The sequence below is a fragment of the Microcaecilia unicolor genome, chromosome 2 (assembly GCF_901765095.1).
Source record: "Microcaecilia unicolor chromosome 2, aMicUni1.1, whole genome shotgun sequence".
Taxonomy (NCBI): Eukaryota; Metazoa; Chordata; class Amphibia; order Gymnophiona; family Siphonopidae; genus Microcaecilia; species Microcaecilia unicolor.
Genome location: NC_044032.1, coordinates 255,712,923 through 255,739,758, shown reverse-complemented (window position 1 = coordinate 255,739,758; position 26,836 = coordinate 255,712,923). Strand labels below are relative to the sequence as shown.

The following is a 26,836-nucleotide window of genomic DNA, read 5'->3' as shown; positions in this document are numbered from 1 at the left end:
TCCCTCCCTCCCTAGCTCCAAGGCCCCATTCCCTCCCCTCCCAGCTCCAAGGCCCTCCGTCCCTCCCCTCCCTCGCAGCTCCAAGGCCCCCTCCTCCTTCTGAGCATTTATCCTGCCTTCCCCTCCCCCCCCGAGGTCGCTGTTGTCGCCGCTACCGCTCCCCCCCCCCGAGGCGCCACCGGCCCCTCCCTCCCAGCTCCAAGGCCCGATTCCCTCCCAGCTCCAAGGGCCCCCCTCCATCCCTCCCAGCCAGCTGCAAGGCCCCCCTCTGTACATCCCTCCCAGCTCCAAGGCCCCCCTACTTCTGACCTCCCATGTCCAGCATCCTCCCTCCTTCCCTGCCAGCTTCAAGGCCCCCAGTCTCTCCCTCCCTCCTAGCTCCAAGGCCCCATTCCCTCCCCTCCCAGCTCCAAGGCCCCCCCGTCCAAGCCAGCTCCAAGGCCCCCTCCGTCCCTCCCTTCCCCTCCCTCGCAGCTCCAAGGCCCCCCCTCCTCCTTCTGAGCATTTCTCCTGCCTTCCCCTCCCCCCCCCCCCGAGGTCGCTGCTGTCGCCCCTACCGCTCCCCCCCCCCCCCCCCGAGGTCGCCACTGGCCCCTCCCTCCCAGCTCCAAGGCCCGATTCCCTCCCAGCTCCAAGGGCCCCCCTCCATCCCTCCCAGCCAGCTGCAAGGCCCCCCCTCCTCCTTCTGAGCATTTCTCCTGCCTTCCCCTCCCCCCCCGAGGTCGCTGCTATCGCCCCTCCCCCCCCCCCGAGATCGCCACCGGCCCCCTCCACCCGGGCCCTCTGTTCTACATTTAACTTACAGCGCCGAAACCGCAGGCAGATCAGCTCCGTCGGCCTTCCTTCTCTGCCTGTGTCCCGCCCTCGTGTGACGTAACGTCAGCGAGGGCGGGGCACACAGGCTGGGAAGGAAGGCCGACGGGAGCTGATCTGCCTGCGGTTTCGGCGCTGTAAGTTAAATGTAGAAGAGAGGGCCTGGCCTGGTGGAGGGGGTTGGCTGCGACCTTGGGGGGGGGGACGGCAGCGGCGACCTGCAGGGGGGGAGCGGCAGCGGCGACCTCCGGGGGGGGGGGGGGTAGCGGTACCATTAGCGGCAGCGTCGACGGTCCGTGTGGCAGTGACTGCACTCCTCCTCAGCGCAGAGTTTCCCTCTCTGTTCCGTCATCACGTCTTGACGTGGGGGCGGGACAGAGAGGGAAGTCTCTACTGCGCATTTGCAGGTGAGTCGGTCACTTGCCATTTATAGGTTTGATGCACTGACTCGACTCGAGAGCTGGTGCAACTGCATAAGAAACTTCATTGCAACCTGGAACAAAAGATTGGTTCCCTGCTAACTAAGGTGTGGTGGTATGGGGACACTTTTAAGAAAACACCACAGTCTGGCAGGAAAGAAGTTGCGATTAACAAAAGGTAGCGTGAGAGGCTGTGACGTTACGTCACTGACGTATGTATGTGATAGAAAAGAAAAGATCTGTGATCGTGATTGAATTTCGGAAACAAGATTGCTAGGCTAACGTAAGGCCGGAGGAGAGCTGAAAGTCGGGGACAGGAGGTGATTGTTGTCAGTGGTGCCGGGAACACTAGTTGAAAATTGGGGGGGTAACCTTAACCTTAACCTTAGAAGGGGTTGTAACCTTAGTTTTGGAAGGGGTTGTATAGTAGTCACTCACGAGGTGAAATTAAAGAAATTGTTGATGTATGGATGAATTAGTGTTACTGTTTGTGGAGGTGTGGGGGGAAATGGGTTGCACACTCGTCTGTGCTATTTTGACATGTCCCAAATTCTGCATGGTTGACATTGTTTTTTTGCTGATGCATGCATATAGCATTAGCAAGCAGCATGACGAAGCAGTGTGGCTGCAGCGTTTGTTCTGGGGAGCCCCCTTATTTCTATCCCCTACCTCAGGTAGCAACAAAATTTCTTCCCTGTAACTTTCCCTCCCTCTCTTCTGGTCATTGTATTTTTTTTTTCAAAGTGATATTTTGCTGTTATGTAGGAGCTGTTGGACCAAAACAGGTTGGTTACTCCTGCTTTGTTACAATTTTATGTTGATATTTATTTTATTTGGATTTAGGTCACACCTTTTACAGTAGTAGCTCAAGGTGAATTGCATTCAGGTACTCTAGGTATTTTGCTGAACCTGGGGGGTTTATAATCCAAAAGTTTGTACCTGGTGCAATGGAGGGTTTGAATAACATATTTCAAATTTTAAAAAAAATTACATTTACCCTTTCTCGTCGATCTAAAGTGACAGTTTGCTATATTGCCTTTCACATAAATAACATAAATAAATGACCCTTGGGGTCATCTTCGACTCCTCCCTCTCTTCTGCACATATTCAGCAGACTGCTAAAACCTGTCATTTCTTTCTCTATAATATCAGGGTATCAATAGAAATCAAAATAAAACATGGAAAAGAAAATAAGATGATACCTTTTTTATTGGACATAACTTAATACATTTCTTGATTAGCTTTCAAAGGTTGCCCTTCTTCGTCAGATCAGAAATAAACAAATGTGGTAGCAGATAGTGTATATATAAGAGAAACATCAAAGCATTACTTTGACAGTCTGAGTGGGAGGGTGGGGGTATGCATGGGGACATCAAAGCATTTCATTGATATTCTAACAGAATGGGTGTTGGTAGGTGAGAGGAGGGTAATAAACAGAGAAATACAGCTTATGGTTTATAATGGGTTAGAAAACCCAGAACCTTATTAAGTCCTGTTTGTTGTGTTTCAAAATATTCAATCATTCTTATTTCAAAGGTCTTACGTTCCTGTATTGTTTTAAAATTACCTTTCAGTATTCTTACTGTGAAATCACTGGTGCAGTGTTCTGGTCTTGTGAAGTGGTCAGCAAATTCGCCCTTTCCTTTCTGAAAACACTACCAGAATCCTCATCCACACTCTTATCACCTCTCACTTAGACTATTGCAACTTGCTTCTCACAGGTCTCCCACTTAGTCATCTCTCTCCTCTTCAATCTGTTCAAAATTCTGCTGCATGACTAATATTCCGCCAGTGTTGTTATGCTCATATTAGCCCTCTCCTCAAGTCACTTCACTGGCTTCCTATCTGTTTCCGCGTACAGTTCAAACTCCTCTTATTGACCTATAAGTGCATTCACTCTGCAGCTCCTCAGTACCTCTTCATTCCCATCTCTCCCTACATTCCTCCCCGGGAACTCTTTTCAATAGGTAAATCTCTCTCATCTGCACCCTTCTCCTCCACTGCTAACTCCAGACTCCATTCCTTTTATCTTGCTGCACCATATGCCTGGAATAGACTTCCTGAGCCGGTACATCAAGCTCCATCTCTGGCAGTCTTCAAATCTAAGCTAAAAGCCCACCTTTTTGATGCAGCTTTTAACTCCTAACCCTTATTCACTTGTTCAGAACCCTTATTTTATCATCCTCACTTTAATATTCCCTTATCTCTTGTTTGTCCTATTTGTCTGTCCTAATTAGATTGTAAGCTCTGTCGAGCAGGGACTGTCTCTTTATGTTCAAGTGTACAGCGCTGCGTACGTCTAGTAGCGCTTTAGAAATGATAAGTAGTAGTAATAGGTGCTTCATACCAAAACACAGTTCTGTTGTTTTATACTTAAATTTCTGTAATGTAATTGTCTTAGATTTGCAGACTTTCGGAGGTGAGCTTTCATTAAGCCAGTGGCTTTTTCCCATAAATATGGAAGTAGGTATATCACTGGCTTAATGGAAGTTCCTCTGAAGGTCTGCAAATCTAAGTCAATTACATTACAGAGGTATAAGTATTAATAGAATTGTGATTTGGTATGAAGTTGCTTTGATACATTTGATACAATGAAGTTACATTGATAATTGAGTCAATTTGTGATTCTTATGGAACATAATAGATGATGGCAGACAAAGACCCACACACAGTCCATAATGACTTGTAGAGGGGAGTTATAAGCTTCTGGTCAGCAGCATTTGTTGATTAAGTGCCAAAAACACGCATCACCTCTCAAGAAAAATCCTGCATCTTCAGTGTGGAGGCTGTTTTCAGGTGCAATCCTGCCCCACACAGATTACTGCTCTCTATGTTGTTGTCACTGCATTTTCAAAACTTAAGGGCACTCTGCAAGATTAGCAAAGCTGGCATCTGAACTTTGAAAATTAGCCTAGTGCTAGCATTACAGAGAGAGAATGGCATGCCAAGAGAGGAACATTTTCACAAGCCAGCAGGTGACGTGTGCTGGGGGTTGCTCTTCTGCAATAAATTAGCATGTTAACGTTGATCTTGTTGGACCAAATCTTTTCTAGAGCTGGAAGCTCCACTACAGTGCTAGAGAATGGGCCGGTCTTCCAAAGACAAGCGAGATATTTACTATCGTCTAGCTAAAGAGGAAGGCTGGAGGGCAAGGAGTGCCTTCAAACTCCTGCAGCTGGATGAGGAGTTTCAGCTATTCCAGGGTAAGTGGAGGGCTCACATGTAGCAGAAATTAATTTGTGCTCTGTCCCTTTGGAATCTAGAAAGTGTGAATATATTTTCAATTGATGCACAGGGAAATAAAGTGACTCTTTGGAGGTCATACTTTCAGAGCCAATGACTCAAGCTGAGAAACAAGGAGCTCAAGTGAATTTCCCAAAGGTCACACACAGAGTGCCAATGAAGAGCTAGGGACTAGAGGTGAGGTACAGGGAGATGAAATGATTACTGCAAGTCATACACAGAGAGTTAATAACAGAACCAGGAATTAGAGCTGAAGCACAGGGAGATAGCGATTTCCTTGAAGCCACACACAGTGGCAGTTTGCAGTTTTTCTCCAGCGATACAAGCTATCCAATGTCAGCTTTGAAGTTGCTGGATTATTTTGCTCGGAGTCCTGGGTTTAAGCTTTTCACTAGTAATAAGGAGGTTCATGTCGTGTTGATTAATGATCACTCCTAAACAGTGCTGCCATCTCTGCCTACCGTTATCACTGCTGACATCTTGTGTCTTCCTGCAACTCTTATAGTGATTCAGTTTTGTTTCTTTCCTTCATCAGATGTACAACGAGCAGTGGACCTCTGTGCTGCCCCTGGGAGCTGGAGTCAAGTTCTCAGCCGAAAACTCAGGTGAGTGTGGTTGTGGACCAATTGGATTTCTCCCTTCCCCCCCATAGGAAAGACTCGTCAGTAAGAAGATGCTGTGTGAAGGTGTCTGGTAATATAAAACACCCAACAGATTGTGGGGACGCTTTAAGGCTATGATTGTTTGAGTTAGGTATTTGTCCTAACTTTATAATGACAGATTTTACACTTGAAGAAAATGAGAATGCATCTTAGCAAGACAAGATGGTTCTGTACCAAGCTGCCATTCATTCCTACACACAGTGAAGCCTTACGAAATAATACTCTCTTGTAACTAAGTATTCAGAATCAATAGGCATTACCTAAATAGTTATCACAAAATATTCAGCTCACAGTGGTCAGCAGTTTTATGGTACAACATTTTTATTGATAACAAATTAACATAACTATATCCAGAATCTGGGTAAACATAGCTTCAGTTGTCAGATCATACATAAGAAATACAAAAAGATATGTGGACATCAAACTTCTAACAATTTTTCCCTACCCCCCTTTCCCAACGCCCCCCCCCCCCCACCTATTAATTATATGTTAATTTCTGATATTAAGTTCAGGTAAACAGACATGGTACATGAGTGTCCCAGTTTAGCTTGCTAGACAATGATATACCTAACTCTTCTCTCACCTACCCCTAATTTAATACCCCCCCCCCCCCCCAAAAAAAAAAAAAAGAAAGGACTTCCATCTGAACTTTCAAATGAACCTAACAAGGAACGAAGAACATTGTCGCTTATAGTTCCTCACCCTAAATATTAACACCATCGATATTCCCACCACCCCTCCCTTCCTGCCCCTCCACCCTATCCGGCTTGAGTGTCTGACTGCACTAAGTCCTACGGGTCAGCTACAGTGACATCTGGTTTGGAATTAAACTATGTGTTGGTCCTGTTAAGGATTGAACATAGGGTTCCCAAATGGCCAGAATTTCTGCATGCATCCCGAGCCTCCAGTACCAATGGAGCACGCAGGGCATTTCTCCAATGCCAAAAGGTGGGCGGTGTGCTCTTTGTCCAGTGCTGCTAAATGCATTTCTTACCTATGACACTAGCTTTATACAGCAGTAGGCGTTCTGCCTTCCAAAATGAACCCCCGTTCTCCACATGTCCAAAGAGAATGTCTTCAGGAGAAAGGTCTATGGGTCTGTGAAGCAGTTGGGCACAGTATTCCATCAGTCTTGCCAAATACTGGCCTACGTAGGGACAAGTCCAGAAAGCATGGAAAAAGTTGGCTTCTGCAGAACCACATTTAGTACATGTTGCCTCCAGGAGGCACCCCACATAAAAGGTTTGCTTGGGGGAGAAGTACGTTCTAGTTATGATCCTGTATTGAGTTTTCCCTGTGCTGAGCACTACGTAGAGCTGTAGGGATCACCTACAAGAGTTTAAGAATATCCCCCTCCCAAACCTCTACTCCCAGCTCTGCAGTCCATTTCTGGGCCAGGTCTACATAATTTCTATGTGGCATTGCCATAGTTATTGCTTTTATGTAGGCTAGAAACTGTATTCCGGGAGCTCCCGGAGGAGAGAGAGAATCATTTTAGTAGCTGGAACAGCCCCCTAGAACAATTGCATTGGTTAAGATGATTAACATAGGCGGAGTCTTGTAAGTAAGCAAATTGGTCCAAACGACTCCCTCCCAAGATGTGTTGCAGTATCTTTGTAGTTTTCAGTACCCCTGTTTCTTTCAAAAGATCTTCTACAAAGACCACCCCCTTTCATGCCCAGCAGTGAAAAATCCTCTTCTCCATTCTTGGGCCAAAGTCTGAGTTTCCTATAAGGGGTATCATATCTGTACAATAGGGATTCTGTTGTAGTAAAGTAATCAGATATTGCCATGTAAACCTCATGGAGTGTAATAGTGAATGGAGTGGAGGAGTGGTTAGGGTGGTGGACTTTGGTCCTGAGGAACTTTCGATTCCCACTTCAGGCACAGGCAGCTCCTTGTGACTCTGGGCAAGTCACTTAACCCTCCATTGCCCCATGTAAACCGCATTGAGCCTGCCATGAGTGGGAAAGCGCGGAGTACAATGTAACAAAAAAAAATGTCGCCACCATTGCTTAGGAATGTATTTACATGCTATAGTCAGTAAGAAATGTGGGTGGTATGGTTCTATCCCCCATGGTGTGTAGTCCTTTGAGCTCAACTCATCACCCAATCTGCTAAGTGTCTAAGTAAACACGCCCAGTTATATAGTCGTAGGTTTGATAACCCAAGGCCCCCCAACCTCCAAATAATTGCAGCGGTCAGTGGTTTTAAATCTGCAAAGCACTGCAGGCTGAATCTAACCTGGATATTGTCTGTTTGTGCATTAGGTTCTTGATATCCCACCTTTTTTTGGTACAACCAAAGCAGTTTACATATAACATTCAGGTAATTTTAATACCAGGCCATGAACCTGGATGTTATATAAGTGCCAGCCACTTTCAGTGCCAACACCAGCATATCTAACTGGGCCAAGTTAGGACAGTCTTGTGCAGTCCTACGTACCTGGTTACCTATGTGAGAGCTGACACCAATATGGCCAAGTCCATATAATAGTTTAATAGTTCAAAACATTTAATAGTGTAATATAAGAGCGTATTTCTGCATGTAAAATACTATTTCTCAGCCAAAGAACAACTTGCAAAATTACCCTCTCTATTGTCCAGATGGGCTAGCTGCTGAGCCCTCTCTTTTGTCCCATGTTTTTCTTCTGTTCAGAGGTTTGTCTGGAAAGAGTTCGGAGGTGACTATCGTGGCGGTGGATTTACAGGCCATGGCTCCGCTCCCTGGTGTTATCCAGATCCAGGGAGATATTACCAAGGTACTGAGTTCTGACTTCTGGGTGGGGAGTTTCAACCCCCAGACTATTAAAGTTGGATGTTGCATACTGCTGCCTCTCTCCTTTTGTAACTGTAGCTGTACCAGTGCTGCAAAATTTAGCAATGCATATAAAACAGTAGAGATTGTGCAGCCATAGGTGGGGTGGAAATGAGTTGGTTGTTATTTACAGGTGAACTTGTACTAGAGCTGTACCGAATAGCATATTTTACCGTTCGACTGACTACGAATAAAGGGTATTGAGCTTTAACTTAACAAATAATAAAGAAGCGATGTGAAAGAGATCAAGTGTTCATTTCAGTAGGATTTAGTACAGTAGAGCCCTGGATTATTTGTATTTGAATTTAAATCATTATTTGGCTGAATATGATGTATTTGGGGCCAAATCGAATACAAATATTCAGTACAGCCCTAGTTTGTAATGCAGATGGGTAGGACTGGAGGGAGGCCAAGAGGAAAAATGTGGACCTACAGGCACAAGCAAGATTAATCGTGGATCTCTGATTGAGCGCAGGTTTCCACAGCGCAGGAGATCATCCGGCACTTCGAGGGACAGCCGGCAGACCTGGTGGTGTGCGATGGGGCCCCTGACGGTAATGTGAAATATCACCTCTGTCCTTTAGATCTACCATGTTAAAATAGGTGCCCTTTCCAAAAATCAAGTCGTGTTTCCTTCTGTAGCCATGAAACATGTTCTGCTTTTTTTTGATGATGTAATCACGAATAACTGAAATGCAATCCAGAGTGCCTTTGACAATTCTTGATCATGTTGTCTGATCTATCGCATCATGTTGTCTGACTAGTTGCATCACCTTTTAGTTTCCTCCCTGCTAAAGGAAAAGCCTGACACCACTCTGCCCATTCTTCCTATTAGGCATCAGTGTCCTTTTTACATTCAGGATTCTCCAGGGTTTTTCTCCTCCATCAGTGTCCCATTTTGTTTAAGCTGCCTCTGTTTTCTTTCTGCTCAGTCACTGGCCTCCATGACATTGATGAATACATCCAGGCGCAGCTGCTCCTAGCGGTGAGTGCACAGGCTCTGACTGACCACATCGTAGCTCTGATTATAGATAGAGTGAAGAGTTTTTGTTTAATTTTTCAGGCATGTTTTCTAGGTGGAGCGCTTTGCACATTGCCTTTATAAGCAGTGAATCATGGCAGTATTTAGGTGTGCTCTTTTGAAGTATAAGATGGACTAATTTTGATATATAAGAGGTGGTGGAGCAATATTTATTATTTATTGCATTTGTATCCCACATTTTCCCACCTCTTTGCAGGCTCAGTGTGGCTTACAATACATCATGGATAGTGGAAATAAGAAAAGAATAGACATTTGGTGTTACAGAAGGATTTGGGGTTGAATAGTAATGGAATACATGATAGTAATAAAACAGAAGGTATTAATAGACATTTCTGCTCCCTCTGCGCGGAACAGGTTACTTTTTGTTCCGGGGCAGAGGGAGCAGCAGGGAACGAGCGGACTCGGAGCCAACAGGCGCGTGTCCCCCCCTCCTCACCCCAGCAGGTAAAAATGCACCGGGGGGGGGAAGCTGCACCCAGGGGGGGGGTGTAATTTCGCTGGGGGGGGGGCGCTGCACCCGGGGAGGGAGGTGTAATTTCGCCCGGGGGGGGGGGGCGCATTGGCGATCCGCCCCGGGTGTCAGCCAGCCTAGGAACGCCACTGAGCCTGAAAGTACTGGATTTTCCCCAGTCTTAGCCAGGGAGTGGAGAGTGAAAGGTCTCTTCACTGAGATCCTGTGAGCAGCTATTTTGTCTGACTTCCCCAGGTACTACCCAGGTAGTAAACAAATGTTTAGATAATTTATAATTGATCCATATTCAGTTACCTGTTATTGCTTGCTGATTTCACCTTTTTCTGTTCACTGTTCAAGTTCTTTGACAATAAACCTTATTTCGTTTATTGACTCTGCTGTACTGGACTGACTAAAAATCCTGGTTCATGTTTTTGGGTCTGTTCTGAGAACTGTGGGACCTCTGAAGTGTGGCCTCAGTGTCCTAGAAATCACTGGGGAATAACCTGAGAGTGGGAGACTAGCCCAGAGGTAATTGGGACCTGGTCAGTGGGTGGAGGGTGCTAGTGTAAAGCATGAGCCCATATGCAGGCAAGGCTGGGCAGGCCCTTCAGGTGGCCGCAGGGAAAGCCCAGGCGGGGGCTAGGAGTTTTGTGACATAGGCGCTGTCGTATCTGGAGCCGTTTCAGTCTTCTGTCCTCCACAGAATATTTGCAGAGCAGCAGTCCATTCCTTTATCCTGCATTACAGGCTGGACATCCAGTCCACGCAGGACGCTTCCTTTCAGGCTTCAGTGTTGGTCCAGGGAATTTCCCGCCCTTGGTGAGTACTGCTTTAGTACTTCCCACTCATCAGGAATGGTCTGGAGCAGGTGAAAAGGGAGGAGAATTTTAGATCTTACATGCTAATTGCTTTCCGTGAGTCTCTCCAGACCATTCCTGTGCCCTGCCCGAGAAGAATGTGTTGCTAGGGTGTATGCTGTGGGGTGCTTGGGAACCCAGGAGCTGCAAATGTCAAGTATCTGTTTTCTGTTCCACAGTCTCTGTTTGGGTGGGTGAACTAAACTGAGTTCTATATTTTTGGGTGCTCACTTCTCCCTGGGGATTCCTTGGAGAACCTGATGTTTCTGTTCTGTTGTTCCTCTGGTTGGATTTGATCATTGTTCTACCTTTTTTTTCTTTACTATGCGAAATACTGAGTAGTTCAGGGTTGCACAGATCCTTATACAGTGTCACTAGTCGTAGTTCTCTGTCCCTCTGCTGGTAGGAGTGCATATACCTTTGTCGGGCATGTTCTGGGCAGAAGGACAATTTGAGCTAAATTAAGAGTGGCTGGCAGAGCTGTGGCAAAACAGGACCTTCATGCTTGTGATTTGTAATGTTGCCTTATGACTTTTTCCCTTTCATGATATTTTCCCTGTTTGGCCAGCAGGTGGTGTCTGCCCTCTGCACAATGCTGTAGCAGAAGTCTGTTTTCCTTTTAGCGTACCTTCCCTGAAGAAAAGAGGAAAAGCTCTGAGGGGAAGAGTAATCTGCAATGCCATTGGTCAAAAACCCTTAGGGCTAATGCACTGCACCCTGATTGGCCTGAAGCCCAAGATCTAGCCCAAAAGGTGCTGGAATTGTTCAGTCTCGGAGTGGGAGTGTGGAGGGGGTAGACTTCTGCACTGAGACCCTGTTCAGATCCTGTGAGCAGTTACTTTTCATGATCTATACAGGTACTACTTAGGTAGTAAAAAGTGTTGAGTTAGCTTTAATACTGAATCCTTGCTATATTACCTGTTGCTGTTTACAACTTTACCGTTCACTGTTCTATTTATTTTTTGACAATAACCTATTTGTTTATTATCTCTGTTGTCCTGGACTAACTAAGATTCCTGGCAGTTTGTGTTCTTGGTCTGTGAGTGGTTTTCTGGGAACTGTGGGATCCCTAGGATTGTGACCCCAGTGTCCCTAGAAACCACCGGGTAAATAATTTGCGGGTGGGAGACTTGCCCAGAGGCAGGTGTGTGGAGCATGCCAGTGTAGCCGCAGGTGCAAGCAGGCCAGGGCAGTGCTGGGTAGGACCCTCCAGGAAGCCACAGAGTTAACCCCAGGTGGATTCTAGAGGTAGTGCTCAGGCATTATGTTACAAGAGCCTCCCCATCCACCTAGATATTAAACACATTGGTCAAAGGTGAAATAATGTCATCCCCTAAGATTTTGTAAAACTCCACCCTAAACCCATCGGCCCTTAGTGCCTTCCCCAAGGGGCTTCACTGTATTGCTCAATATACCTCATCAGACATGACTAGAGAATTCAGAAACTCCCTATCAGCCTGCAAAATCTGTGGAAGATCAAGGCCATCTAATTATATCTGTCCCGAAAGGCCCTCCTGTACATGGGGGGGGGGGGGGGGGGGGGGGGGCGTATAATTTAGGTAAAAGGCCTCGAACATGTCACAGATACCTTGATCTCTATGTACCAAAGCCCAAGGGGGATCTTTCAGCATTTTTTCGGGCCTTGCTTAATTGCTATCATATTACTGAGGAGCCTGCTGCATTTGCTGCCATGTTTGTACAATTTGGAATTTGTAATAAGCAAAAGATTTAAGGGCATACTTATGAAGTAAAGTGTTCAAAGCTGTTTGTATAGTTAGCAAATGCTGTTTGTATTGGTTAATTTTTATACTTTAATAAAAAGATTTAAATGTAAAATCATAATTGTTTGAGGCTTCTGCAGATGAGGAGAGAACCCATCGGGACGGGGACAGAGACAGAACCTGCGGGAATGGGGTGGGGACGGAGACAGACTTTGTCCCTGTGTCATTCTCTAAAGCTAGCTTTCTTTTCTTCTTCAGGCTCTAAACATTACCACTCATGTGTTGAAGAAAGGAGGCACCTTTGTGGCCAAGGTGGGTATTTACTCTGCTTTGCATTTCACTGTTTTTTGTGTCTTTCATTTTGGTTTTAATTATAAATCTCAGTTGTTGAATTCTGCATGCTGATTAGGTCATTGGATGTCTGCAAGTGGGATGACAGGAATACTCTTGTTTGGCTTTAATTTTTCTAAAGGGGGAGAACAATGGAGGGTCACATCTCTTGGGGTCCTGCCAGATAAGTGACTTTTGAAGTGCAATGTGGAGGTTTCCATTTGGGGGAAGGGAGATGGCTTCAGGGTGGAGTGGTAGAATACAAAGCAGACCAGGAGTCTGATGCAGCCATTTTGGCGAAACGTGGCCACATCGGGTCTTTTTCAATAAAGAATTGGGTTTCTTCTACTCCTGGTCTGCTTTGTATTTACTATTTGCTGCAGACCTGTACGGCCTCTATTTTGGTTCAGGGCGGAGTGTGCAGCAACACATAGGTCCTTGGTATTTATTTCCAATCTTTGAGGACCACCATGAATATGCATATGAGAGATTTGCAGACATGAAGGTAGTAGGCATGCAAATCTCTCTCATGCATACCCATTAAGCACCTCGTGTTAGCTTCCCGAGCTTTGTTAAAAAAAAAAAAACGATTCAAGTAATTAACTCTGAATTCACCAGATTATTGAACATTTCTTCTTTACAAATTCACATTAGACAATAATCTAAACACACCATTTAAAAATTACCTAGCTAACTGGCTGTTGACTGGAGCACAGTGTACACATTTAAACAGCTCACAATACATACTAACAAATCAGAATTGCAGTAAACCATAATATTTCAGTAATAATATTTCAGTGTCCCATGGGACTTAACGGTGACAAAGAGGAAATTTAAATATTATGAGGTGTAATGGTCACTGACTTATTGCAGTTCTGATTTGTGAATATGTTTGAACTGTATGCGGAAAGCCCACCTTTTTGATGCTGCTTTTAACGCCTAACCCTTATTCACTGTGCAGTAGGAATGGATCCTCAGAAGCTTAGCCGAAATTGGGTGGCGGAGCAGGTGGGGGAAGACAGGTGGGTGGTTGGGAGGCGAGGATAGTGGAGGGCAGACTTATACGGTCCGTGCCAGAGCCAGTGATGGGAGGCGGGACTGGTGGTTGGGAGGCAGGAAATACTGCTGGGCAGACTTGTACGGTCTGTGCCCTGAAAAAGGCAGGTACAAATCAAGGTAAGGTATACACATATGAGTTTATCTTGTTGGGCAGACTGGATGGACCATGCAGGTCTTGTTCTGCCGTCATCTACTATGTTACTGTGTTCAGAACCCTTATTTTATCATCCTCACTTTAATATTCCCTTATCTCTTGTTTGTCCTATTTGTCTGTCCTAATTAGATTGTAAGCTCTGTCGAGTAGGGACTGTCTCTTCATGTTCAAATGTACAGCACTGTGTACGTCTAGTAGCGCTTTAGAAATGATAAGTAGTAGTAGTAGTATGTATTGTGAGCTGTTTAAATGTGTACACTGTGCTCCAGTCAACAGGCAGTTCGCTAGATTGTGTTTAGATCATTACAAATTCACTTTAATCAATAAAGAAATGTTCAGTGATCTGGTGAATTAAGATGCAGGGATATCCTGACAGTCTGACCTTTTACCAGCTCTCAAGGACAAAGAGTGAATACCACTGATGTTAAAAAGAGGGGAATAATCGAACGGCGCCGGCCATCTATAGGTCAAATGTTGAGATTGCCGGGTTTACAGATGGCCGGCTTCAAAAATAGTGGGAAAAAAATCAAAGTGCTTGTCAGGGACGGCTTTTTCAGTAGTACCAGTGGGATTTGAACTGGCCACCTCTGGATTACAAGAGCGGTGCTCTAACCACTTGGCCACAGCTCTACTTACTTGGATGTCCCTCCATTTTGATTATGCCCCTTCAGGACTCTCTCAGCCAATCACAGATAGGGGTCTCTCTCAGCCACTCAGACAGATAAATGCGCTGTGATTGGCATTTAGCTGTCTGTGAGTGGCTGAGAGAGACCCCTCTCGGTGATTGGCTGAGAGAGTCCTGAAAGGGCATAATCAAAAGGGAGGGACATCCAATTAAAGTGGAGCTGTGGCCAAGTGGTTAGAGCACAGGTCTTGTAATCCAGAGGTGGCTGGTTCAAATCCCACTGGTACTACTGAAAAAGCTGAGCAAAAATAGTTTTGATTTAGGATGTCCCTGACGAGCACTTCGATTTTTTTAATTTTTTTTGGGTGGGAGGGGATTGGTGACCACTGGGGTAAAGGGAGGTCATCCCCGATTCCCTCCGGTGGTCATTTGGTCAGTTGGGGCTCCTTTTTGAAGCTTGGTTGTGAAAAAAAAGGGACAAAGTAAGCCGGCAAAATGCTCGTCAAGCCTGGCTTTTTTTCCCCCCCATTATCGGGTGAAGCCGGCCATCTCGTGAGCACACCCCCGTCCTACCCCCATCCTGCCTTCACTACCCTACCGACACGCCCCCTTGAAATTGCGCCAGCTGAGCGACGGAAAGTAGTTGAAACCGACCAGAATCGGCTTTCGATTATACCGATTTGGCCGGTTTCAGGAGATCGCTGGCGATCTCCCAATTTGTGTCGGAAGATCGCCGGCGATCTCTTTCGAAAATAAGCCTGATAGTAACATAGTAGATGATGACAGAGAAAGACCTGCACGGTCCATCCAGTCTGCCCAACAAGATAAACTCATATGTGCTACTTTATGCGTATACCTGACCTTGATTTGTATCTGTCATTTTCAGGGCACAGACCATAGAAGTCTGCCCAGCACTAGCCCCGCCTCCCACCACCGGCTCTGCCACCCAATCTCCGCTAAGCTTCTGAGGATCCCTTCCTTCTGAACAGGATTCCTTTGTTTATCCCACGCATTTTTGAATTCCGTTACCGTTTTCATCTCCACCACCTCCCGCGGGAGGGCATTCCAAGTATCCACCACTCTCTCCATGAAAAAATACTTCCTGACATTTTTCTTGAGTCTGCCCCCTTCAATCTCATTTCATGTCCTCTAGTTCTACCACCTTCCTATCTACGGAAAAGGTTCATTTGCAGATTAATACCTTTCAAATATTTGAACGTCTGTATCATATCACCCCTGTTTCTCCTTTCCTCCAGGGTATACATGTTCAGGTCAAGAAGTCTCTCCTCATACGTCTTGTAACGCAAATCCCATACCATTCTTGTAGCTTTTCTTTGCACCGCTTCAATTCTTTTTACATCCTTAGCAAGATACGGCCTCCAAAACTGAACACAATACTCTATGTGGGGCCTCACCAACTACTTATACAGGAGCATCAACACCTCCTTTCTTCTGCTGGTCACACCTCTCTCTATACAGCCTAGCAACCTTCTAGCTATGGTCACCGCCTTCAGATCCTCAGGTACTATCACTCCAAGATCCCTCTCCCTGTCCGTACATATCAGACTCTCACTGCCTAACACATACGTCTCCCGTGGATTTCTACTCCCTAAGTGCATCACTTTGCATTTCTTCGCATTGAATTTTAATTGCCAAAACTTAGACCAGTGATGGCGAACCTATGGCACGCGTGCCAGAGAGGGCACGTGCGCCGTCGCCTCAGCCAGAGTTCCCTTCCTCCGAGTTCCAGGCCCCCTCCCTCCCTCCAAATTTTAAAAGCCATCTCTTGACTTACCTTGTCAGGGACGGGTTACAGTTGCTGGCAGCAGCGGTAAAATGCATGCAGGCTCGGCCCTTCTCTCTCTCTCTGAGCTCTGGGTCCCGCCCTTGCGGACACAGGAAATGAGGGCAGGACCAGAGCTCAGAGAGAGAGAAGGGCCGAGCCTGCACGCATTTTACTGCTGCTGCCGGCCGCTGTAACCCATCCCCGACGAGGTAAGTCAAGAGATGACTTTTTTAAAATTTGGAGGGAGGGAGGGAGGGGGGCCTGGAACTCGAAGGGAGGGACGATGACCCTGGAACTCAGAGGGAGGAGGGGGGGACCCTGGAACTCGGAGGGAGGGAGGATCCTGTGGACCTGGGAGGGAGGGAGGGAGGGGGGGGACCCTGGAACTTGGAGGGAGGGGGCGGGAAAGGAGAGAGAGAGGGGAGGGAGGGAGGCCTGGAACTCGAAGGAAGGGAGGTGGAGGGGGGACGAGAGGGAGGGGTTAAATTGTTAAATTGCCCTGTTGGCACTTTGCAATAAATAAGTAGATTTTGGGTTGCTGTTTGGGCACTCGGTCTCTGAAAGGTTCGCCATCACTGCCTTATACCATTCTTCTAGCTTCTGCAGATCCTTTTTCATGTTTTCCCACTCCCCCCGGGTGTCCACTCTGTTACAAATCTTAGTATCATCCGCAAAAAGGCAAACTTTACCTTCTAACCCTTCGGCAATGTCACTCACAAATGTATTGAACTCAAAGGAATCTCCTCCAGACAGGAAATGATGTCATGACTGAGCTCCAATGGAGTAATGTGGTCATGTGGAGTGTGGGAGTCGGTGAGAACACACCCATGGCAGGCAGCTGAGAGGAGGGTGGCCCTTTTGAGTGCAAAGAAGGGTGTGTTGCAAATAGGATCAAAAAGGATTAACATCAGGTTCCATTGTATTTAGTATGAGAGTTGTGAGAACAAGGGACTGGACCACTGTTTATACGTTTTCCTGCACTCTTAAATAACAGAACAACCCAAAAAACGCATGCATCTGCTTAGCAATATACAATGTTATATATATTTCCAAAGCTATTTGCGGAGCTGCCAAAAAAAACAATTTTTTTAAGATTTGAAGGTTTCAATGCATATCATGCATGTGTACAGGCATACCATAGCCATTTCAGTCATTCCAGAAAAGTACACAGCTACCCCTGGTGCAGCTAATGCTCCCCTGCTCCCAGCAACTCGCACATATACAGATCCCAGAGAAAATGCCATCCTCCTCCCCTCCCCCTAAACTGGTAGTCTCCTGCCAGTTGCAGGAGACTTGACAGATCACTTTTGCAAACATTTCCTTCTGCTTTTCAAGGAGGTGAAAGCCAAAATGTTGTACTGATGTAATAATGCAGGTTGTAATGCTTCTGGTGGAGGGAGATGGGGCATCCTAATAGTGAATGCCTGGCTTATGTAAGTTAGTGCTGTATTGCTTGTAAACAGTGCACCGGCATAGTAGTGCCAAGTCTCCGGATTTATTCTGCTTCTCGCTGATGCCTCTCTTAGATATTCCGGGGAAAGGATGTGACGCTGCTGTACTCTCAGCTGAAGATCTTCTTCTCGGATGTGGTTTGCGCAAAGCCTCGGAGCAGTCGAAACTCCAGTATAGGTAAGGCCAAGGGCAAAGGAAATAATCTGTGCTGGAGGGATAGGCAAATCTAGGTTGGGGTCTGAGTGCTTGTATCTTTTGGATAGAATGCCTGAGAGGGGCAGGCAGATTGGGTCCTGCATTGCTGTATCCGTAGCGGAGTATACCTTGGAGGACAAGGTTAATTGTTAAGCTATTAAAGATATATGCTGGGCAGTTTGGTTTTGGGGAGAAAGGGTACGAAATTCTTAAGTCTTCCTTCTTCTTAACAGAAGCATTTGCTGTGTGCCGAGGTTATGCTCCTCCAGACGGCTACATCCCAAACATGTCCAACCCTCTCCTTGACCACTGTTATGGTAAGCCATGAAATGAAGGCCTATCCCAGGTAAACCAAAGAGCTGAGGATTAATCCGCAGAAAAGGGCAAGCCGCCAACAGTGATGGCTATGTAATCCCTTTAGACCTTACCCTCTCCCCACATATTTGTTTTCTATGTGAGTTTATTTGGGGGTCCTTTTACTAAGGTGTGCTAACAGATTTAGTGCATGATAATGATTTGCACAAGCTAAATGATAATACACCCATAGGAATATAATGGGTATCTTATTTAGCACACGCTAAATCCATTACATAGTAACATAGTAGATGACGGCAGAAAAAGACCTGCACGGTCCATCCAGTCTGCCCAACAAGATAACTCACATGTGCCACATTTTGTGTATACCTTACCTTGATTTGTACCTGTCTTTTTCAGGGCACAGACCGTATAAGTCTGCCCAGCACTATCCCCGCCCCCCCCAACCACCAGCCCCACCTCCCACCACCGGCTCTGGCACAGACCTTATAAATTATTTTTACAACTGCAAGAATCTGCATCTACACAACACTCTATCCTTCAAAAAGCATTTCTGATCAGGAATACAAAGATAAATCATGTGATACAAGAGCACTGCACAAATACACATAAAATGCGCACACAAGAGACATTTAATAATCTTGTGTCATATTAATGATGAATTGGAAAAGGTGCAGCGAAGGGCGACTAAAATGATAGCGGGGATGGGACGACTTCCTATGAAGAAAGACTAAGGAGGCTAGGGCTATACAGCTTGGAGAAGAGACGGCTGAGGGGAGACATGATAGAGTATATAAAATAATGAGTGGAGTGGAACAGGTGGATGTGAAGCGTCTGTTCACGCTTTCCAAAATACTAGGACTAGGGGGCATGCGATTAAACTACAGTGTAGTAAATTTAAAACAAATCGGAGAAAATTTTTCTTCACCTAACACGTAATTAAACTCTGGAATTCGTTGCCGGAGAAAGTGGTGAAGGCGGTTAGCTTAGCAGAGTTTAAAAAGGGGTTGGACAGTTTCCTAAAGGACAAGTCCATAAACTGCTACTAAACGGACTTGGAAAAATCCAAAATTCCAGGAATAACATGTATAGAATGTTTGTACGTTTGGGAAGCTTGCCAGGTGCCCTTGACCTGGATTGGCCGCTGTCGTGGACAGGATGCTGGGCTCGATTGACCCTTGGTCTTTTCCCGTATGGCATTACTTATGTACTTATGTAACCCAAGTAGTATGGATTCAGAGTAGCCTGGCCAGCTTTGGTCCTTCTCGGTAACTCTGTCTAATAACAAAATTCATATAAAAAGAATTATTCCAGAGTACCAATATATGCCCCACTCCCCCCACCATCACCTGCACCCTGATAAACAGAAGGACCCCACAAACATACAAATCCATAAAGTTAGAAAAACAGAAGTGAATTCTTTTAATACCTGGGAAGGTCAATTATTGACGGGTCTTGTTTTAATAAATAAACCAGTCTGTTAGGAGTTGTCACTAGTATATCTGTAGGAGAAAGAGTGACACGTTAGTGAGCATACATTAATTTACCAACTTCTTTGTCACTCCTCACTGTCTCTTTGCTACATAAATCCATTAGCACACCTTAGTAAAAGGGACCCCTTGTTGAGGGGTATATGTTGAGTCTTAACCTGGCCCCCCTATAAATGTTCCTTGGTGAAACAGAACCAGAGGAGCAAATGGCAGCTGAAGACCGGAAAAGATTAGAAATTACAAAGTAGAAAGAGAGAGTAAAAGTCATTGGTTAGTTGAGGAAAAGCACATTTGAATTGGCTGTGAGTATCTTGGGACTCTGAATTCAAAGAGGATATAAGTCTAGTGGGAGCTGACAGGCTGTGGGCCCCATTTGTAAAGGTGAAAAAAGGCAAAGCAAAAGCTCCAAAAATCAGCAAGATGGAACTGTAAAAGGGTTTTTGTTTGTTTTTTAGCTGGAAACGTGACTGGAGTAAGGTGTGGGTAACAGCTGAAGTATTGAGTGTAGGAGCTGCCAGGCTATTAAAAAAAAAAAAAAAAAAAAAAGGCACAAAAATATTAAAATCTGAGAGTTTGTGTAAGATCACATATGGCTGAGTACCTAGAGTAGTATGCGATGGCTGACATCTGTGACCGGAGAATCAGTGCAGAAAAATAAATATGAATGTAGTCGAGGAGATGGAGTTTCTTGCTAGGTAACTGGGGGGGGGGGGGGGGGGTTGGAGTGCCTGACATCAAACTGTACAATCAGGCCTGTTTTTTACATCATCTAAGAGCAAGAATATTTTCAACCCTGACACCTTAATTATCTTTTGCACTCTGGGCTCCCTCGGTTGCCAGTGAAAGTTCGGAGGATTCTTTTACTGCATCACCTCAGGCATTTGTTGAGGGACTTGCTCCATACTTGGTGACAAGATCCTAGTAGCAGTGTATTCCTACCTTTAGTAGGGAATGTAGATTCTCTGCGGGACTGGAGAATGTAGTGTGTAGTCGTTTGGGAAACTCAGGGTATCTTATTGGTGGAGCATCTGCTACGGGTAGATGGTGCCTTATAAATTTTTCCTGAATTACAGCAGCGATAGTCTTTTGGGCCAGCAGATCGGTACACATATTTGCAATTTTCTCGTTATCTGGCTTCACAGAGTCTATCATTAAGGTTTGAGAGCCAGATACAAGAGTTTTTGGAGGGTGGTGTTTTGGGGTAGGTGTCCATTTCTTGGTTTCAGCCCCCTAAAATATATGCACCACTATTAGGTGCTTGAGTCAAAGATATTGGTAGATCTGTGTGTCATATCTTTTCAAGACGTTCTTAAACCATTACCTGAGGTTGTCCATAGTGCTGAACTGCAGGAATGCCGATTTGGTATAATACACAGGGCCTGTTTTTCTCAGAAGCAAGGCTTTTATGCTGGTTGTGCCAACTCCCCTCAGTATCTGAAATGTCAATCTGGTGAGAACTGTTCTTTTTTTCATGGTCTATGACAATAAAAGCTGTTTGGGTAGCATTGTCAAATTATTTGCAATTTTTATTAGCACACTGCTAAATCTTTTGGTTCAGGGGGGGGATCATCTAATATAATAAAACGCACTGTGAACGTTCTGAAGACAACGTTCTGAAGTCACTCAAACACTCCCTGAAGGGTTCGTGGATTCATGTGGTGAAGCCAGCCAGCCGTCTCTGCCCCGCCCTCGCGTCAAACGTCATGACGTCGAGGGCGGAAAAAAACAAAACAAACGGATCGCACCCACACAGCGAAGGGAAGGCTAGACGTCGGGAGCGCCGCCTCCTTCCCTGACGCTGCGCTGCCGGAACCGCCACGGAGGTAAATTTAAAAAGAAAAAAAAAAAGGGATGTTGGGGGGAGAGAAGAGGGTGTTCAGTAAAGTTGAACAATGGGAGTGGGAGGGCAGGGGAGAAACGACAGCATGGATGCGAAGGTGGGGGGGGGGGAGAAGAGGGCGGGCCAGGCTGGGACATGGGAGAGAGAGGAGCATGAATGCGAGGGGGGTCATGGAAGGGATAGAGGGGAATTGTTGGAAAGGGATGAATGGAGGGGGCAGGGGACAGAGGAGCATGGATGGGCATGGATTGGGAGGGCAGGGCTCAGGGAGAGAGGGGAATTGCTGGAAAGGGATGAATGGAGGGGGCAGGGGACAGAGGAGCATGGATGGGCATGGATTGGGAGGGCAGGGCTCAGGGAGAGAGGGGAATTGCTGGATAGGGATGAATGGAGGGGACAGATGGGCATGGATGGATATGGATTGCAGGGCAGGGCTCAGGGAGAGAGGGGAATTGCTGGATAGGGATGAATGGAGGGGGCAGGGGACAGAGGAGCATGGATGGGCATGGATTGGGAGGGCAGGGCTCAGGGAGAGAGGGGAATTGCTGGAAAGGGATGAATGGAGGGGGCAGGGGACAGAGGAGCATGGATGGGCATGGATTGGGAGGGCAGGGCTCAGGGAGAGAGGAGAAATTGCTGGACATAGAGGGGAGGGAAGAGAGATGAAGGAGATGAAATGAGGGAAAAGGAAGAGAGGAGAAAAACTGCACATGGATGAAGAAATAGGCAGAAGCTGAGGACCAGAATGAAGAAGAAATGAGGAAGAAGAAAGGTATCTCTGTCACACACACACTCTCTCTCTCATATACAATGTCTTTCTCACTCTCACTCTCACACACTCTGTCTCACACTGTATCACATTCACTCTCTATGTGCCACACAGTCACTCACACACTCGCTTGGTCTCATACACTCACTCTCACAGAGAATCTGTGTCTCACACACACTCTCTCGCACACACACTCTCTCTCACACTGTGTCTCACATACACACTTGCACACACTCTCATTCTCACACACACACTCTCTCACAAACACACTCACACCCAGACTCACTCTCTCTCTCACACACTCACACTTTCACTCTGTCTCTCACACAGTCACTCTCACATACACTCTCCCAAACATACACACTCCGAGGAAAACCTTGCTAGCGCCCGTTTCATTTGTGTCAGAAACGGGCCTTTTTTACTAGTCTTCAATAAGACTGTCTTCTTTGAGGCAAAAGTTATTTTTGGATAAACCCTATATTGAGGGAAAAAATGTATATTTAATTATTGGTTGCAAAATCAACTCCCAACGTTTTGGTACTGGAGGAACAAGTTCCACGCTTTAATGATGTGGGAATCTTATAGAGCTCTTTTGCACCTAAAACGGCAAAAAAGATTCTTATCTGTCTGGGAACCATATTTACAGTTGATATCCCCCAAAACCCGTAGTCAAGTATTGAATAAGTTGCAAGATGCAGCAAGTGATTTACGTTAGACTTTTTTGAGCTCGCAGGTAAAAGAGGGGGGATTTAAGTCATTTGGGGGCCCTTTTACTAAGCCGCATAAGTGTCTATGCGTGCCCAATGCGTGCCAAAATGGAGTTACCGCCTGGCTACTGCGTGGCTCTTGCGGTAATTTCATTTTTGGCACACGTCCAATACGCGCGTACGAAAAATAAATTATATTTTCAGACGCGCAACAAGTGCCATTTGACACACGTAGGTCATTACCGCCCAGTTACCGCATGAGATTTTACCGCTAGGTCAATGGCTGGCGGTAAGGTCTCAGACCCAAAATGGATGCCCGGCAATTTTCATTTTGCTGCATGTCCATTTTCGGCAAAAATAAAAAAAGGGCATTTTTTGTAGGTGCGCTGAAAAATAATTCTGCGTGCACCCAAACCACACATCTACACTACCGCAGGCCATTTTTCAACGCACTTTAATAAATGGACCCCTAGGATTGGAGATATTATGCTATGTGGGTTTGGGGTTGTAAGAGTCAAGACCCTGGACCAGCAAGTTTGTTGTTGTTGTCACATTTAACTTGTTGTACTACTCAGGGGGAAGGGGGGGGCGTTGCTTATTACTATATGGTATTATATAATGCTAGCATGTGTTACTCGCATAATTCTCTGAACCATTGTACTATGCTATATTTCTCTATATTTTATGACTAAAAAGATTTTATAATAATTAATCCTCCAGTAGGACACCCAACTCAGGAGATATGTATATTTGAGAAAAAGGACCTCAATGATGTAACGGAAGTATGCAAAAAGCATTAGAATTATTAACTTTCCTTCACATCAGTAGTCTTAAAAAAAAAAACTCTCCAAATTATTCCTTTTTAGGGAGTCGTTCATTAATCTATCACTTGTGTTATAAATTCCTTCAGCAAATTCCAGTTCCTCCAAATTTTTCGAAAATTGAAAGCTCTTAACTTGCAATTACTGAGGCGTCAACTTAACTATAAATCAAATTGGAACTTAGCTATTGTTCCATCATTCACCCATCAACAGTGGCCACTGTTTCGACGTCTTCAGCTGCCTTATTTGCTATTTATTGTTTTTTTGGGTTTTTTAATGAAGGCTTTAATAGAGATTTTTTCGGATTCCAACTTAATTTTATAAAATCAAGCATTGCCAACTGATGTTTCTTTAAGACAAGATTGGAGGGGAGTGCTTCTGTTGCAGTGGGCTAATGGTGCTTTCAGATACTTGGGAATTCAATTACCCACAGACACTTCACAGTTATATCACCCTAATGTGCAAACATTACTCGATCATACTAAGATACAGTTAGAGATATGGAAGAACTTACCTTTATCACTTTTAGGAAGAATACTAGCCGTTAAGCCCGTTAAAACGGGCGAGTTTTTTAATTTCACTTCCATGTGTAGCAAGTCTGCTCTGTCCCCTGTCCTCCCCCCATGTCCAGCAACCCTCCTCTGTCCTCTTCCCTCACCCCATGTCAAGCCACCGTCCTCTGTTCCCTGCCCTCCCAAAGAGACAGTGAGTGTGAGAGTGAGCAGCTAGTGTGTGTGTGCTTGGGTGTCTCTGTGTGTGTGAGTGAGTGAATGAGATAGAGTGTGTGTGAGTGAGAGAGAGTGCTTGTGAGCTGTTAGTACTCCCTGTCTCAGTGGAGGTTCAGTGTCTCCTTGTAGTCAGTTGTTGGAGCTGTGTGGCAGTGGAGGTTCAGTGTCTCCTTGTAGACAGTTGTTGGAGCTGTGTGGCAGTGGAGGTTCAGTGTCTCCTTGTAGGCAGTTGTTGGAGCTGTGTGGCAGTGGAGGTTCAGTGTCTCCTTGTAGGCAGTTGTTAGAGCTGTGTGGCAGTGGAGGTTCAGTGTCTCCTTGTAGGCAGTTGTTGGAGCTGTGTGGCAGTGGAGGTTCAGTGTCTCCTTGTAGTCAGTTGTTGGAGCTGTGTGGCAGTGGAGGTTCAGTGTCTCCTTGAGGGCAGTTGTTGGAGCTGTGTGGCAGTGGAGGTTCAGTGTCTCCTTGTAGTCAGTTGTTGGAGCTGTGTGGCAGTGGAGGTTCAGTGTCTCCTTGAGGGCAGTTGTTGGAGCTGTGTGGCAGTGGAGGTTCAGTGTCTCCTTGTAGGCAGTTGTTAGAGCAGTTTGAAAGGCAGGCTCGTTTTTAAGTGTGTGCCGGTCTCCCTCCCCCCTCCCCGCATACATGTTGTTGTTCCGCCCCTTCTGCTGACTTGTGCTGTTCAGTGAGCCAAAGGGGCGGGACAGCTATGTCTTTGCTTCATGCTGCAAAGCAGGACTTGTGTGTGTGTGTGCTGTGAGTGAATGCACCTGTTTACCTTTTTCTGTTGGCCCCAGAATGTTTTTTGATCCCTGCTTGGTTTCTGCTGCGGGTTTTTTTGTTGCCTCGGCCACTTCGTCGTTCCTGCTGTGCCCTTGTACATGGTGGTTCTCTTCTCCATCCTCCCTCCCTCCCCCACCGATGTCCACGCCCCCTCCTTCCCTCCCTATTGGCTGCATTACATCCTCCTTCAATTTCCACGCCTCCTCCCCTCCCTATTGGCTGCATTACGTCCTCCTCCGATTTCCACGCCCCCTCCCTATTGGCTGCATTACATCTTCCTCTGTTTTCCACGCCCCCTCCCCTCCCTATTGGCTGCATTACGTCCTCCTCCAATTTCCACGCCCCCTCCTTACTACTACTACTACTTAACATTTCTAGAGCGCTACTAGGGTTACGCAGCGCTGTACAGTTTAACAAAGAAGGACAGTCCCTGCTCATAGGAGCTTACAATCTAACACAATAACTCATGTCCCGGAACACAGGAGCAGGAGAGCGACACACTAAAAGGAGGAGCAGATGCAGAAAGGTAAGGGGGTGGTGGCGGAAGCCTGAGTTTTGGGGGGGGGGGGCAGCAGCCCTGCCCCGGCTCTGTTGTTCGGCAGCCCTGGACTCACATTATTTAAAGTACTGCAAAGATATGGCAATTCTACTTTACTCAAAAATTCACAAAACTGTACAGAGTATAAGAAATCAGAAACTATCAAATTGCCTAGCAATACTCTGATGATAAACCGCAATTCAAGCATTCAGCCCCTCCCTATTGGCTGCATTACGTCCTCCTCCGATTTCCACGCCCCCTCCCCTCCCTATTGGCTGCATTACATTCGGTACAGGAGCTGCTGGTGGAGGCGGGGTTTGGTGTGTTGCTCCTTGAAGGATCGGTCTCTACTGCGCATTTGCGGGTGAGTACGGTCACTCGCAATTTATATGTTTGATGTCTTTATAAAATGTCCCTTTTTCCAAAATGGCTATAGATATTGCAGATCTTACCCCTATACTTGTTTAAAAAGGATCTGAAAAAGATACAGCACTTGGTTTTTCTTTTCTACTGTCAGGGGAAAAAAACCTAAAATACGGCTTCAGTTATTACATGGCTGTTGGTCCAGGGGTGTAGTGGGACTTCCAGATTTAGTTAAATAAAATAAAGCTTGCTTACTGTAGCATTTAAACAACTGGATTCTTGATGCAAAAGACTATACTCCTTTATCTTACAAGAGAGTGTTCTTGGCTCCCTGGTGTCCTATTTATTTGCTCCAGGCTTCCACAGAAGCTGTTCCCCAATGTTTAAAATATAGTTTAACTTTAGGTCCTCTGAGAGCCATTTGGCAAGTTATAGTGAAGTTATGGAATCAAGACCCATGTAGTACAGATTGAATCCCCTTAAGGGATAATGTTGATTCTCAGAGGACAAGCAGGTTATATCCTTCTCACATGTTGCACGGCGCAGAACGCTTAAAAAAGCATAGTACAGCTTTAAATACACAAAACAGTGTCTCCACCGCACATGCACGAGTGCCTTCCCGCCCACCGTGAGAGCATGGGAGGAAAAGATGTACTTCTTTGTGGATCCCTCACTGCATCTGGTGCAGTTTGATTTTGTTGTAGCTGTTTTGTGTCTTCCCTGAGGGATTTACCCAAATATTCTCTGAGGTTTTTCCCTATTTGAGGTGTTTTCTCTCCCCTTACAGTTTTAATTTCCTTTTGTAAGTTTTCTTCATTTTTGTGTGCTTAGTAGTCCCTCTTCGGCTCAAGCTCCAGTTAGG

At 45.8% G+C, this 26,836-nt stretch overlaps 1 protein-coding gene across 3 annotated transcripts in view; it reads left to right on the top strand.

Moving 5' to 3' along the window:
* Positions 1-1,390: 1,390 nt before the first annotated feature.
* The window catches only part of LOC115462399 (putative tRNA (cytidine(32)/guanosine(34)-2'-O)-methyltransferase), a 35,034-nt gene continuing 9,588 nt past the window's right edge, over positions 1,391-26,836 (top strand). The window contains exons 1-9 of one of the 3 annotated variants that reach the window (XM_030192409.1): positions 1,391-1,410; positions 4,286-4,435; positions 5,011-5,080; positions 7,796-7,898; positions 8,430-8,508; positions 8,887-8,939; positions 12,287-12,340; positions 17,509-17,611; positions 17,863-17,946. In XM_030192409.1, the coding sequence (XP_030048269.1) occupies positions 4,315-4,435; positions 5,011-5,080; positions 7,796-7,898; positions 8,430-8,508; positions 8,887-8,939; positions 12,287-12,340; positions 17,509-17,611; positions 17,863-17,946 (667 nt within the window). In that variant the 5' untranslated portion in view covers positions 1,391-1,410; positions 4,286-4,314. Of the gene's footprint in view, positions 1,411-1,435; positions 1,553-4,285; positions 4,436-5,010; positions 5,081-7,795; positions 7,899-8,429; positions 8,509-8,886; positions 8,940-12,286; positions 12,341-17,508; positions 17,612-17,862; positions 17,947-26,836 lie in introns of those variants that run through there. The other 2 variants (XM_030192407.1, XM_030192408.1) reach the window with 2 other exon arrangements.